Below are 15402 nucleotides of genomic sequence, written 5' to 3' on the forward strand. Positions count from 1 at the left end.
ATTTCCGAAATGGTTTGGCTTTGCCTCATGGCAGCGCAAACTGCCTTGACTCGAGCTCACTCCCGATGACTTAATGGATGTGTCCCTATGGTTTTCTGGACGGCAATAGGGAAGTGGCTCCCGCTTTTTTCCCCCCCCCCGACTTCTCAGTCAAGTCTACCGCTCCGAGATTTCCGTGTGGTCTCCCATCCAAATGCTAACGTGGCCTTGACCATCTGCTGTGACCAAATGTTGATATGGAAAGAAATCCCAGAGACATGAGTGGTTCTGACAGGCTAGAGCAGAATGCAGAACCGGATCTCTTTCTGCAATAAACCAACTGCTTTCACAAGCTTTCCTTAGTTCGTGTTGCTTTTGTTTTTGCTATTCCTTTTCATTGCAACAAAAAGGGGGCAGCTTCCCCCAATGAGACCCAGGGGGGTTCTGGGATAAATTTCTGCCCGAAAGCTGCTGGGTAGCAAGCAGTTCTGTCATCAAGGCTCTCCTTTCGCTAAGGAGAGAGGCAACGGAGATGTGGGTCTCAGAACTATAGATGCTGTCCAGTCCATTCTATTGCACGGCCCTATATCTTTGTGACACTCCACAAGAGGCGATTAAAAAAAAAAAGCAGAAAAAGAGAAACACGTTCAAGCGGAACTTCTGGGAAAGACGACGCGCTTCCATTGTTCAGTATTCTCTTTTAGGAGTAGATTTTCAGCGCCGCTCTACCCTTTGGAATCTCTATGGCGAAACCATTTCACACCGGTGGGGGAAAGGAAAAGCCGTTCCATCTTAGACCGGAAATACGACAGAGGGCGGTCCACGTAGAGATAGAAATTCTTAAACCCTCCATGCTCGTTTCGACACTTCCGGTCAAACTGAATGGCTCTACCCGTTAACTTCCCCGTGAAGGTTTTTCTTATAGGCCTCCCGAGATGAGAACGGGAGATCTGTAGATGATCACCGAAAATATGCGTTTAAACTTTTTTTTTTAAATTACGACACTGGGGCGGGCAGGGGGACAGCTTTGGAAAGGACGCTTCCGCTTACCATAGAGAAAAAGCGGCACGGGAAGTCTGATCCCGTCTCGCCTGGTAGGGGGAACGCTTTGAGGCGTGCACATTTCCTGTTTCCTAGCAACAAAAGGAAGTATTTGTTGTTGCCCTCTCCTCCGGGACTCCTGCCAGTGAATCCCGGGGTCTCGGGGCAAGAGGCGTTGCGGGGCCGCCCAGCCCGGCGTGCGGGACCCGGCAGGGAGCGGCGGGGCGTCCGAGGGGCCCGGAGGACTTGGGCTGCCCGGCTTGCCTCCCCCGTTTTGTTCCCCTCGGGCCGCTCCGTCCGTTGCTCGCCGAGCAGGAAGCGAAGGGCTCGGCGGGTCTCTTCCCGGGAAACGGAGGGGCGTCGTGGGGCCTCTTTTCTACCTCAGGGCGGGATCCCGCGCGGACTCTGAATCCCGCCCGTCCACCTCGAGCCTCCCGGGAAGGGGGGCGGTGAACGGGGCCCTTCCGCCGCGCTCCTGAATCCGAATCTCAGGGTTTTCGGCCCCGCTCGTAGCTGCTGGTCGCGGCCTCCTCGGACGCCCGAACGCCGCCTCTCCTGTGGATGCCTTAGAAACCCTGGAATACCTGCGGTCTGCTGCTCCCCTACTTGAACGGGATGCTTCCCGGTGGGATGTCCTGAAATGCACTGGAGTCTACGCTTGGAGGTCCAGCTCCCAGCCTCTTTCAGCACTCAGGGTCCTCGTGTCTTCTTCAGCCTCTGGGTTTGAGGCTTCTTCCTTGATACCTCCTGCTCTGAAGATGGGACTCTGAAGGCCCGCCTTGATCCTGAAGAATGTCACCTTTGAATGCCTTTGCTTTTGGAAATTCAGGGGGCCTCCTGCGTAGCTTGAACTCTGTCCCAGACCAGAAAAGTCAGTTTACACAACTCATCCCCAACTTGTTTGTGTCTTGTGCGTGTTTCAGTGTACGTTAATATGTCTTGGTCTTGGCCGTATTCCCTGCTTTTGGGGGAAGGAAATTTGTGTCAGTGGCCCCTGATAAATATTTTTTATGCTCGTCTGGAAAATTCAGAATGATCTGAGAGGTAAGAAAATAACTTATTTGTCTATCTGTATGCGTGCTTGTATTCAACATATAATTTTTCCAATTTGGTGGCATCCAAATGTTTTAAATTGCAACTCCCATTAGCGACAATTTTGTATGGTCAGGTTCAGGGCTGATGGGCGTTACAGGCCAAACCATCTGGAAAGTAAAGATTGGGAAAATCCTGGGTCCAGAGTAATATAATAAAGCTTGTATGTCTGTTTATATAAAACCCATGCTCTTTTTTGTTGTGTGAGGGAGAAAAAAATCAGCTTGAAGTACATCACTGCTTCCTAGATGTCTCCTTGTGCATTGAGATTAGAATAAAATAGTTGGGCAAAAAAACCCAAGAAAATTTCTGTGATCGAGCAGAACAAAAATAAAAGAATAGCATATAGTGAAATCAAACTCTGTTATGGGCACTGAAATACCTAGTTTGTTATACCCATCTTTTCTCAGAATTGGGGATAAATTCCAAGGACCTTGTTCCTTAGAATGATGTATGAAACTATTGTTTTGGTCTGTTTCAGAAAATTCTAAACTTCTGACTTATAGTCTCAGAACTAAGTTAGTTCCCTTCCCCTTTCCAAACACAATTCTCAGCGTTTCTGTTCTTAGAGAACAGGGAAATTATAGTCCATTGTCCTAGAAGGCATCAAACTGGAAAAGGTTGTTCTACATCTCTGCAACAAAAGCCTGTTTTAACACACCCAACCACAAATTGGATATATAACTATTCTCTTTTGAATGTTGAGGATTCATCCTCATAATTTGAGGTCACTTGATTTATTGTTACTTATCTGTGCCTCCTGTTCTTAACTGGATTTAAGGCCCAGAAGCTGAAACTTGTTGGTTTAGGTTTAAAAAAGACACTGTGGTTTCCTTGATACATTTGTCCTCTGAGCAGCTTTTATTTTAGACACTAGGTAGCACATATATATGTTGGTTATAAAACTTCTCCTCCTACCTTGTCCAATGAATGCCTAAAGGAAGCTAACAACACTCATACAATAAGTGCATAAGAATTGTTTAGGTAAATTAATCCATGACCCCAATAATTGAGCATTTTGTTTCATACCAGACAAGCAGAGGATGAAGATTTTATTTTTTGACAAGTAACTGATTGAGGGCATACTGCTCTGTATATGAAGAGACCAATTTAGCTGTTTGCTGTAATAGCTACTGATAATTATCTTGTCTATGACAATATCAAATCTTTTTTTCCTTCCCCCAAACAACCTGGGCAATAGCCATTGCTGTATTTTCTGGTAACAAATTTCACAATAAGATTATACATTAAGAGCCAAAGAATGAATCATCAATATTCTAATACCTACCACAACTAGTCAGATGTTTCCAGGAAGTCTACAACCAGGGCACCACAACATTTACTCTTGTGTCCTGGCATGACCCTTTTCTAAGAAGATAGCCTTCAGAGACCATTTATTCCAGTGCTTGTGACTGGCTCTGTTTCTGATTTGCTACTGGTTGGTTCTTGGGGGAAGACATTGCAAGAGAGAGAGATGGAAAAATTAGAGCACATGCATATAGCAGTCTCCTTCGCAGAAGTACCCTCCAGATATGAAGGGGAGAATGGTACGAGAATTTGTGGCCAAGAGTCACGTAGTCCCAACATATTAAGCCAGCATGTAGTTTACTTCTTTGTGTTTTAGCATACTGTATGAACTGAACCACTATGGCTTGTAAACTGTGGATTGTGGTTTACTGTGTTTGGTGAAATCAGCTAATGTTGGTTTATTCAGTAGATCCTGGTTGGTATGGCTAGCCAAATTAAACAGGCACAGGGACACCCACCCAGTCAATGCCAGGAGCCTGAGTTTTTCCCCCTTGTGAGGACGCGAAGAATTGCTGAGAGCTCAAAGTTAAAGGATCGGAGTCTGATAGCACCTTTTTGAATAAACAGATCTTTATTAAAAGGCATGAGCTTTCATGAGCTGCATCTCATTTTGTCAGATGCATGGAATGGCTAGACTGAGGTAGAATTTAAATTGGGATGAGGAAGGGAGGGGAAAACTGGTTGGTTATGCAGATGCAGTTTACATGAGATATAGATTACAACTGCCTTATCAATTAATGATTATAATGCAATGTTTCTCCACCTTAGCAACCTTAAGATGAGTGGACTTCAACTCCCAGAATTCCCCAGCCAGCCATGCTGGCTGGAGAATTCTAGGAGTTGAAGTCCACTCATCATAAAGTTGCTAAGGTTGAAAAACACTGTTGTAATGAGTTAAAAACCCATTGTGTATGTTGAGACCTTTTGAGATTGGCTGAAGCATTTTGATTGATGTGAGTTCAGCAAACCCTCACTCAGTAGTGCTGTTAGACTTCTGTTTTTTCCGAAACAGTCACTTGCAGGTCTGTGGTAAAATATCCGGAGAGATTAGAGTGCAGTTCACAAAAGTTTATGCCTTTTAATATTATCCCATCATGGACAAATCCTCCAGCCAGACCACGTGATCAGTATGCTTTTCCTGTTATCTTCCTGTTATCTTCTCTTTGGGGGTGGGTTGATGGGCATTTTGGTGCATGCCCTAATAAAAGGTTTGTCTGACTATAGCTCTTGAGATGGGCGGATGTTGTGCTTTAAGGCACCAAGCTAGAAAACCAGGAGACCGTGAGTTCTAGTCCTGTCTTGGACATGAAGCCAACTGAGTGACTTCATTTCAGCCTTAGGAAGAAGGCAGTGGGAAACCACTTCTGAAAAACATTGCCAAGAAAATGGCAGGGACTTGTCCAAGCAGTCACCAGATTCAAGACTGACTTGAGGGCACAACTTTCCATTAACGAAGCAGGAAAAAGAAAGAAACAAATCTCTTACTGTTGGCTCTTCTGAATGGTGCCTTTTGATGAAGCTGCATTCTTGTTTCTCACGGTACCTTTGAAACTGCAAGAACAAGCAACATGGATTGTATTCTTGCATGCAGTTATGCTTGCAGGTGGTACTAATGTGGTTTAGACCTTTCAGATTGTGAAAAGGAGAGGGCTAAGGGAAGGAATTTTAAAAAGGTAGCGAAGTTATAAAACTCTATAAATAGGGGGGGAAATCAGAAAAATCTTTTTAAGAAACTGCCTATGGAGGAGTCTATAGCTGAATAAAAAGCTATCCAAAATTAACTTCTGCATTTGGCAGAGCTTTCTCTCAGTTAAAGGGATGTAGCAGATGGGCAATATGCTGGTCTGCTCTAAATATGCCGGGGGGGGGGAACCAGCAGGAGAAGCTAAAGATAAAAATGGGGGGAAATCTGAAATGAGGGGAACAACAAAAGGAGTGGGGAAAGGCTCCCACAATTGCCCCATAAATCTCTAGAACGGTGTTTCTCAACCTTGGCAACTTGAAGATGTGTGGACTACAACTCCCAGAATTCCCCACCAGCATGCTTGCTCAGGAATTCTGGGAGTTGAAGCCCACGCATCTTAAAGTGACCAAGGTTGAGGAACACTGCTCTAGAAAGTCTTGATCTCTCTCTATCAGCCAGTAAAATTAGGAATGAGAGAAGAAGGTGGCATGCAGTAAGAACAGCTTGGCTCTGGCCCAGCCCACCCCTCACTGGTTCCCCCCAGAAAATCAGGCATCCATTAGGAAAAAAAGTATCCCATCTCTGTTAAATAAAACTCTAACCCAAATACCCAGGTTTCTTCACTTCCTCTCTGATTGCCATTCATGTGCTTTCCTATTATCATACCACGGCCTATTTTTTTAAAGCCAAACTCCAAGTTTGGCATGATAGAAAACCTGAACTCAACTTCTGTACAGAGAAGAGAAAAGCCCTCTCTATGCTGACTCCACACAAAGATGTGATCAGTAGCATTTGATCATTTCTTCCATGTAATGCTCAGTCTGATCATGGGGATTCCTCCTCATTACTATCCCTCCTTCTCTCTGCAGGTCTTGGAATGGTTGGGAGAGCAGAGGGGACCAGAGGCTGTGCAATGGGACCGAAGGGTGCTCCCAAATGCCCGTGGCTCCCTCTTTAAAGAGAACCAGAGTTAAGAAGGATATTGGCTGTGAGCAATGGCTGAGGGGGATGCTGCCCTGACCTGTGAGCCACCTGTGGTACAGGAGGAGCGTCCATACAAATGCAAGCAGTGCCCGCGGAGCTACCGCCATGCCGGCAGCCTGGTGAATCACCGCCGGACCCACGAGGTGGGTCTTTTCCGCTGCCTGGTGTGCCACAAAGATTTCTCCAACCCCATGTCTCTGAAGAGTCACCTGCGCACTCATACAGAAGAGAAGCGTTACAAATGCCCAGACTGCGGGAAAGGTTTCCGAACTTCCTTCCAGCTTCCCGGCCACCACTGCGTGGCTCAGGCCAACCAGGAGCAGGAGGAAGAAGGCAGGACTGGTGGGAGTTACAGCTTCCAAAGGGGCCAGGACGTGTCTTCATCTGAAGTGGACCCCAGTTCTGGGATGGAGGGCAGCAGTGGGAGCCTGTTGACCAACCTGGAAAAGTACATTGCTGAATCGGTGGTGCCAGCTGACTTTTCTCAGCAGGAGTTTCCAATCAAGATGGAAGGAGAGAAGCAGGAGCAGCTCCCAGGGCATGAGGAGGAGGGGGAAGAGCCCAGGCTCCTGACTGCCGCTGAGGATGAGCGCCGCTACAAGTGCAACCAGTGCGACAAGGCTTACAAGCATGCTGGCAGCCTGACCAATCACAAGCAGAGCCACACGCTGGGGGTCTATCAGTGTGCCATGTGCTACAAGGAATTCTCCAACCTCATGGCCCTTAGAAGCCATGCTCGTCTCCACTCTGAGTATCGGCCCTACAAATGCCGGTTTTGCCACAGAGCCTTCCGGTTGCCTTCAGAGCTGCTGAGCCACCAGAAAGCCCACAGCCAGGAGGAGAGCAAATCTGCAGACTTGCCAGCCTGGGAGGATTCAGAGCATGACATGTGGGAGGAGGAATCCATAGAAACTTCGGCAAAATTGGATATCTATCAGCCACCACCGGTGGGCACAGACTTTGGGGACAGGGCCCCTTGTAGCCTCAAAGACACCTCCAAGGCTGGTGGTGGTGAACGCTGTAATCCTGATGGAGAGCTGTGTGTCCGCTGTGGTGGGACCTTTGCAAATGAGGAGGAGCTGAAGGAACACAGTTGCCTTTACCCAGAGGAGGCAGACGAAGAAGAGGCTGAAGGTAGCAGCCCTTTACAAGTAGCACCCAGCTTCAATGGAGCTTGGGAAGCACGTTTGAAGGGCGAGGATGGCTATCCCATGTCTGAAGAGCGTCCCTTCCGCTGCGGGGACTGTGGTCGGACATACCGCCATGCAGGGAGCCTTATTAACCACAAGAAGAGCCACCAGATTGGGGTGTACAGTTGTACTGTCTGTTCAAAACAGTTGTACAATCTGGCCGCCTTGAAGAACCATTTGCGGGTCCATCTCAGGTCCAAGCTGAACTCATCGGCACCAGAAGAGGCCTCTCAGCACCCATCTGGGATTTTAGACCCACAGAAAGCGCAGAACTGCCCTGACAACTGCCCAACACAGCCCCTGGATGCGTGGGGAGGAGCTGCCTGTCCAAAGGAAGAGGAAGAAAGGGTTGTTGGAGAGGAAGAGCGACCCTACCGTTGTGAAGATTGCGGGCGGAGTTATCGACACCGTGGCAGTCTTGTGAACCATCGCCACACGCATCAGACAGGAATCTTCCAATGCTCCATCTGCCCCAAACAATACTCCAACCTTATGGCACTTCGGAATCATGTCCGCGTACATTTGCGGGCTGCGCGCATGCGGGGCAAAGAACTAGGGGATGGCTTGACCTGCAGTAATTGTGGAGAGAGTTTTGAGGAAGAGGCTGAATTCCAACTCCACCAGCTGCGCCATCTGCCCTGTGCAGAGGACATAGAAGCAGCAGAGGTACCTAGGCTTGGTGTCTTTCATTCTCAGGAAGCAGATCTTCTCCAGACTATTAAGCAGGATGTAGAAGCCCTGGAGAATGGAGCAGCTGTGGCTGAGGACATCCTTCCGGCCTTGGAGATGTCTCATGTTTGTCACCAGTGTGGGTTGGCCTTTTCCACTGTGGCTGGCCTGCAAAATCATGCCGTGCAACACCACAGTGGAGGGGAGCATTTGGAAGAGATGGCAGAGGGAACTGACGCACCTGTTTCTATCCAGCGTCTCTATGAGTGTGACCTGTGTGGCAAATCATACCGGCATTCAGGGAGCCTCATCAATCATAAGCAGACGCACCAGACTGGGGACTTCAAATGTTCACTTTGCAGCAAACACTTCCAAAATGTAGCCTCCCTTAAGAGCCACTTGCGTGGCCATCAGAGACCCCGAAGAGGACTGTCTGAGACACTGGTGACCATGAACGAGGAAACTGAAACTGAAGCTAGTGCTCCCGTGCCTATGGCTTTATCTTTAGCAGAGGAACTGGGAGATAGTTGCAACGTTCTGGAAGAAGATGCGATAGTAAATGGCTGGCAGTCACAGTCACAAGTGTCTTCACCGTTGCCTGGCGATTCTGAAGAGCTTCCCTACCTGTGTGAGCAGTGTGGGCTGGGCTTTGACCAGGCCAAGAACTTGATTGACCACAGGCAGACCCATCAAACTGGCATCTACCAGTGTTCCCTCTGCCCTAAAGAGTATCCTACACTTCTGGCTCTAAAAAACCATTTCCACGGACATGCCAAGGCCACAGCATCCAACCAGGACAACCCCGTGGGTGAAGGCGGTGCTGAGGAGCAGCCCTTTCTCTGCAGCCTCTGCGGTATGATCTTCCCCAGTGGGGAGAGCCTTCAGCATCACCATCACCTCTTGCATGAGGAGGGTGAAACACAGAGCGAGAGTCAGGATGTGCTGAAAAGGGAAACTGAGGAACAGCTGGATGGTGCAGGGGATCAAGAAGAGGACCAGCTCCTCTCCCACATCTGTGGCTACTGTGGGCAGACATTTGACGATATGGCCAGCTTGGAAGAGCACAGCAACGGACATCTGGAAGAGAAAGCTGCAGCCTTGGCGGATACTTCCATCCAGCTCCGACGAGGTCCACGCATAGAGGATGACCCACCCCCTCCACCCCCACCTTTGGTGGAAGCACTAGCTATGGCTGACGAACCCCTGGACAACCGGCCTTATGCTTGTGGTCAGTGTGGCAAGACATACCGGCATGGTGGCAGCTTAGTCAATCACAAAAAGATCCACCTGATTGGAGATTACCAATGTGACATCTGTTGTCGGCAGTACCGTAATCTGTCTGCCTATCGGAATCACCTTCGAAACCATCCAAGATGCAAGATGAACGGCAGCGTCCCACAACTTCGACAACCAATTCTTGTTGTGGAAAGGGGGCTGCCATGTGCTTATGAGAAGCTGAAGGACAAGCTGTGTGATGGTTCCCAAAATGGAGAAGCTCCTCCAAGCAATTCTTCCCTTGCCTCTCCGGTTGGAAAAGAAAGATTGGAACAAGGAGAAGAATTGAACTCAAGCCTGTCTGAGAGCAGAGAGGCCCAGGAATATGATATTTCTGGAGAGGGGTATGAGAAAAAGGAGGCCCACTGGGCTCTACAGGGAACTGAGGCAATTGAGAAAGAGGAAGAAGGAGCAGGAGAGGAGAAGGGTCCTCCAGCAGAAGAGGAAGGCTCTTCCTTGGAACGCCCCTTCCAGTGTGATGTTTGTGGACGTAGCTACAAGCATGCAGGCAGTCTGATCAACCACAAACAGACACACAAGACAGGCCTCTTTCACTGCAGTGTTTGCCAGAAGCAGTTCTACAACCTCATGGCCCTCAAAAACCACAACCGCACCCACTTTGAAACCAAACGCTATCGATGTTCTGAGTGCCCCAAGGCGTTTCGGCTCCAGAAGCAGTTGGCCAGCCACCAGCGTGTGCATCGGGACAGGAAACTGGAGCCTTCTTTCCACTCTGTCCAGAGATCCATTCGGGGCAAGCGAGCAGGCAAGGCAGAGACTTTCATGCTCCTTCCAGCCACCGCTAAGCATCCTCCAGATCCTGAAGATCGTCCTTACAGGTGCGGGCAGTGTGGGCGCTCGTACCGCCATGCAGGCAGCTTGCTCAACCATCAGAAGAGCCACAAGGTTGGACACTTCACCTGTGCCTTGTGCAGTAAGGCTTACCCCAACCTCATGTCCCTGAAGAACCACCAGCGCATCCACTATGAAGTGAAACGCCACCAGTGTCCTGATTGCGGCAAAGCCTTCAAGTGGCAACGGCAATTGCACAGACACCAGCGCCGACCCCATCCTTGCAGCAAGGCCACACTAGGGCAAGAATCTGAGAGAACTAAAGCGGATTCTGAAAGGGAGCAGGGGAGTAACCACGGAGAGGCGCCTGTTGGCACTCTGCAGAGTCAGCTGCGCCCCAAACGCTTCCTCAACCGCTCTTCCCAGAAGAACCACAATCGTGCACGTGCGAAGAAACGTTTGGAGTGCTCAGATTGCGGCAAGGCTTATCGGGCCTCCAGGGATCTGATGCATCACCTAAGAAGGCATCAAGCTGAGGAAGGAGGGGACAGTACTAAGGGCCTGGTGGGAGCCAGCAAGCTGCTGGAGGACCAGCCTTACAAGTGTCATAGCTGTGAGCGGACGTACCGCCATCCTGGTAGTCTGCTTAATCACAAGAAGGCCCATGCGACTGGCCTCTACCACTGCCCCACGTGCCAGAAGGATTTCTACAACCTTCTGGCTCTCAAGAACCACCTTCACATCCACACGGACAAGAGACGCCACCGATGCCCCCATTGTGGCAAAGCCTTCCGGACGGCCAAGCGGTTGGCTGCCCACACCAAGGTCCACAGCAGGTCTAAGGAAGAAGAGACCTTCTCCTGCACCGTCTGCTCGAAGAGGTTCTTCCACCAACTTACCTTCCAGCAGCACCAGTTGTTACATGCCAAGGATGATGGGCATCATGCCCTTGAGGGCAGTAACACAGGGGAAGGGAGCTGAGGATTGTTAGCATATGTGTGAAGGTGCACCAAGGACTGTATGGCAGGGAGATCCAATTACAGGGAAATGATCAAGGTTGGGTGGGAAGCTGTCTCCATGGGAACAATTGTCCATGCATTAAAAAAAAGGGAAAGATTATACTTGGTCACAAATGGGGGCATCGGGCCACATCAACGGGAGAAAATGTGTGGAAAATTGGATCCATGATTCCCCAGTTTTTTTAGAATGCAGATCAGGAAAATTAAGCTGGGATGGGATGGTGGTGAATTTTCTCCTATAACGGAATGTTACGTTGAGCACATAACATAACACATCTCCGTTGTGTGTCTTGGAAATATGTCCCGATGACAAGTCATACCTTTTCTGTCTTGGATCCTATTTGGGAACTGAATTTTAGCACCCTTGGGAACTTCAGAGGATTGTGCTTAAACATTCTATTATTTGAGTTTTTGAGCTGTTTTCTATACTTTTAAATCCTTTTGGGAAGTCAGATGAGTAGCTAACTCTATGTTTAAGCTGCATATGGTATTTAAATTACTGTTTTTTTAATGGCAAAAGTACTGTCTTATAGGGAAAACAAAAATACTGGGGGTGGGTCTCAGTTTCGTTACTGAACAAAGACTTAAAGAAGAAGACAATAATCCTTGGTGTGGAGTAATTTTTTAAAAAATTTCTACCTCCTTCACTAAAAAATGTACATGTTTCCTTGGTATGAAAGGAAACATTAAAAAACAGTTCAAGATACATAAGTTTTTATCTCTTTCAAAACATATTCTGAAAAAAAAATCATTAAAAGGTACTAGGGTTTATTTGGAATGGTTTCTAAAGAAACTTGACCGGAAGTTTTAGGTTTATGTGGGTAAGCAAGTTCTCCTTAGCATATCTTCTGCTGGCGTGTGATCCATCAGGATATTCTTGTGCAAAATACTTGGGGATTTTTTGAGTCATCAAGAAAAAAATTCACCTTCCCAAACCACTTGGACATGTTATAGGCCTATCTCTTGGGAGGGGAATTCAATTTTCTTTGGCACCCTTTCTCCACTTGGCATCCTCCAGTTGTGTTGGCCCAACCCCACAATATCCCTACCACCATGTTGGCTGAGAATGATGGGAGTTGTCATCTAACACATCTGGAAGAAGCCAGCTTTGGGGAAGCTTCTTGGCTATAGCTATCCTTGCCATCTTTTTGGCCAGAAACCAGGAGATCTCTCTGGTTAGTGGCAGCCATCTGCCCATCTTTTTGGAAGACAACATTGGGTGCACAGTTAAAGGGGAAGGGAACCACAGTGATGCACACACGTCACTTTATGATCCAAACTCTCCCTTAGGGTGATTTTGAAGGCCAGACTAGATCTCACATTCTTTATTTCTCTTTAAACCAAACTGGTTTAGGTTTGGAGAGCGGGTGCAATATTGGCCAGAGGCCTTCCGCTTCTCTGCCTGCTGTTTGCAATGACCAAAAGCATCTGATACACCTCTTATTTAAAGAAAACTACAGAGTGCTAGACTTTCTGAATGATGTTGCATCAAGGTTGGGCCTGGTTCAGTCATTATTTTGAGACAGTGTGGAAGGCACTTATCAGTTTCTCTTTTATTTCTCTTAAGTTGCTGCTTTGCCTTTAAGATGCAGGGGGGGGGGGTTCAATGTAAATAATATCACTAGTACAAGCCTAATAATTGGGCTCCTAGCTGGTTGGAAGGCTGATTAATCTTCTTCTTTGTGGGGTTTGCACAGGGCTTTGCGCAGATGGTATTAGGCCGCCTTTCCCCACCTGATGCTTAGTTTGTTTGTTTGTTTGTTTTTTTAGAAGAACCCCCCCTGTGTTAAAGGCAAAGGCATATTTACTCTCCCATCCAGTCTGGCCTGAGTTTCCCTTGAGGAAGAGTTATTCTGCTTAAAGGGTCCTGGACAATAAATCCAAACAATGCCCTTTATTTCTTCCCATTTCAGGTTTTCTCAGCAGGCAAGACTAACAATGCTAAGGAGCAGCAAGGTGGCTCAGGATAATAGGACCGGTAGTCCAACACTGTGGGAGGGCAACAGAGCAGGGAAGGGAAGATTTCTTTGTTTCATTTGTCATGAGAAAAATATCAGCTAGAGAACGATTGGGGTTGATCATTTAATTCGATTTTGTCCAGCATACTTGGATCCCTTTAGGGCTCAGTACCAATCTGGATGTAGATCAGATTGCAGAGAAGGGATTCCACCCCGCTGGGAAAGTTTCCCTGCATCTTAGAAAGCAGAGCATCAAGAAGGCCAAGTTAAACGCTTTCCCTGATGTACCTGTTTTCCAAACACCCCGAGATTGTTTTAAAAGAACAGCCACAGTGGGGATGCATCCAAGTGAAGCCCCCCTGCATGCTTTCCCTCTTCCACAGGGCCCAGCTGGGGGTTACTCTAAATGCATCGGAGAGCAGCCACCCTCATAATCGCTAGAATTTGTAAATGGTTTATAGGGATCAGCTTTTAGACTGTGGGGGTGAGGTGGGTGGGGTTAGGAAATCATTTAAAATAATATTTTAATCTTTTTGAAACAAGAGGACTAGAAACTTGACCATCACCAGGCTATCTTCTTCTGTTTGGGGTTGGCATGGGTAAATGTTTTGCTACTGCTCTGAGGCCAGCCCCCAATTTTGTTCTCATTCAGGTAGAATTTGGTTCAGTGAAAGAATAAATGTTTTTAAGTAGGTAAGAACTCTCATTTGTGATTAAAGTTTTATAGAATTTCTAAGATAGGTGGGTAATATTTTTTAATAGGGCGCGGGAGGGACACGTGTTGGTTTATTTTGCCAGCTAAAATCTGTTTTTCTGCCTTCAGTGTTTATCCTTACGATGCCCAATACTCCAGAATGTTGACGATCAAGTCCTGTTCTATGCTGCTGTTTTGGATAACTGACATTTTAGCTCTGATTCAGCAAAAAACCTCACAAAAGGAAAATAAATTTTGAGTTTCCTATGTTTTCAAATGTTTCCCCTCCTCCTTAAACACAGGTCACGAAACATTCAACATGTTCTTCAGTGTAATTGGATTTGAAAGTTCCTGGGGGGGAAAGGTGGAGTAAGTGGGGAGGGAAATATTTCCAACCTTCGTATTTTGCTTTCCTGACTTGCTTTCAAACCACTAGCTGCCACTGCCCTCGCAGAGATGGGGAGACAACTGATATCCTGCTCCCAGCCTTTCCAAGTTGATACCCTCTGGATGTGCTAGACTACAGTTCCCATCATCCCCAGCAAGCACAGTGTTTGGCAGTAGCTGGTGCTGTAGTCCAGCACCTTCAGAGGGTACCAAGTGGAGAAAAACTGTTCTCCCTTTGGCCAAGTATGTTGGCGTGACGGAAATTTCTTTCCAAAGGTATTTGGTGCCCCCTGGTGCCCAGGCCTGAACTGTGAAACACCTCAGTGGCAAATAAATTGTTCTTGATTTTTAAAATAAAACGCTTCCTCTGGTGTTTTGGATTTGGAGAGGGGGGGTTGAATTATTTTTATTTTTAGTCAAGCAAGCTGAGTTCTTTAGCAAAGCAGCAGACAAGTCTGTTAGTGTGATCTCTGGTGAGATTGAGAAAAGTCTACAATTGGGTGAATCCAAGCCCTACCCAAGCTGCTTATGGCCACATTCCGGCATTAGGCTTTCCTTTTGTCCTCTGTGCTGGCTTAAGTCCACAGAAAGACACATTCTGTGGGACTTCCCATTTTTGAGTTTTTTTTCCAACACCTGGGCACCCATCTGAGTAAGGTGGTATTCACTGAGCCTTGTGAATTCAATGGCATCCATTTCTAAGAGCATCCTTGCAGCTTTGGCTCTCTGATCGCATTTGGTAACACTCTGACCAGACCAACCATTTTCTAACATCCTGAATATGAACAGTTTTGCCTTTATTTAAAGAACTCCCTCTCCCTCTCCCTCCCACTCCCATTGGCGGATCCAGATGCCATATATGTTTTCTGATACAATGAACTTATTGCAACCTGTGCTAAGAAATGCTCTACTCATATAGCAAACCCCAAAATAAATGTTTTAAGTGCTGTGCTAATTTGCGACAAGGGAGGGAGGCTCAGTTCTAGTGCCAAATGGTTTCATAGTTTAGACCTGGCCAGGGAGCTATTAAAAGCCTATCTGGGGAATGACTTGCAAATGGCACTTCACTGAGGACCCAAAAGCCTGTGTTGGACTGTGAATATCCAAGTGGTCTGTACCAACTGTGATGGCCTTTTCTTCAGAGGAACAGGAACGGGTGTCCACAGAGAGGGTCAAGAAGATTAAGATGGTTTCACAAACATGCAGTCCACTCCCCACCTCTTACTATGCAGGTAAAAAAGGACAGGTCTTCGATCTCATGGTTGTGGCCATCTTAACATTTCTTGCACGCACGCACGCACGCACACCCTGGACCCCCTGAACAAGATGG

General features: G+C 47.4%; 1 protein-coding gene across 1 annotated transcript; it reads left to right on the forward strand.

The window, feature by feature from the left end:
- Positions 1–1017: 1017 nt before the first annotated feature.
- On the forward strand, positions 1018–13956 carry ZNF646 (zinc finger protein 646). The gene is made up of 2 exons (XM_007434075.4): positions 1018–2064; positions 5974–13956. The coding sequence occupies exon 2, from the start codon at positions 6100–6102 to the stop codon at positions 10993–10995; it is 4896 nt and encodes a 1631-aa protein (XP_007434137.2). The 5' UTR covers positions 1018–2064; positions 5974–6099; the 3' UTR covers positions 10996–13956.
- The last annotated feature ends 1446 nt before the right edge of the window (positions 13957–15402 follow it).

The sequence above is a fragment of the Python bivittatus genome, unplaced genomic scaffold (assembly GCF_059951505.1).
Source record: "Python bivittatus isolate LINGU-HERP-01145 unplaced genomic scaffold, Pbiv_v1 ctg000440_np1212, whole genome shotgun sequence".
In the NCBI taxonomy this organism is placed as follows: Eukaryota; Metazoa; Chordata; class Lepidosauria; order Squamata; family Pythonidae; genus Python; species Python bivittatus.

What these genes read in the sequence shown, in the direction of transcription:
- ZNF646 (XM_007434075.4), top strand. Translation starts at nt 6,100, where the DNA reads ATGGCTGAGGGGGATGCTGCCCTGACCTGTGAGCCACCTGTGGTACAG.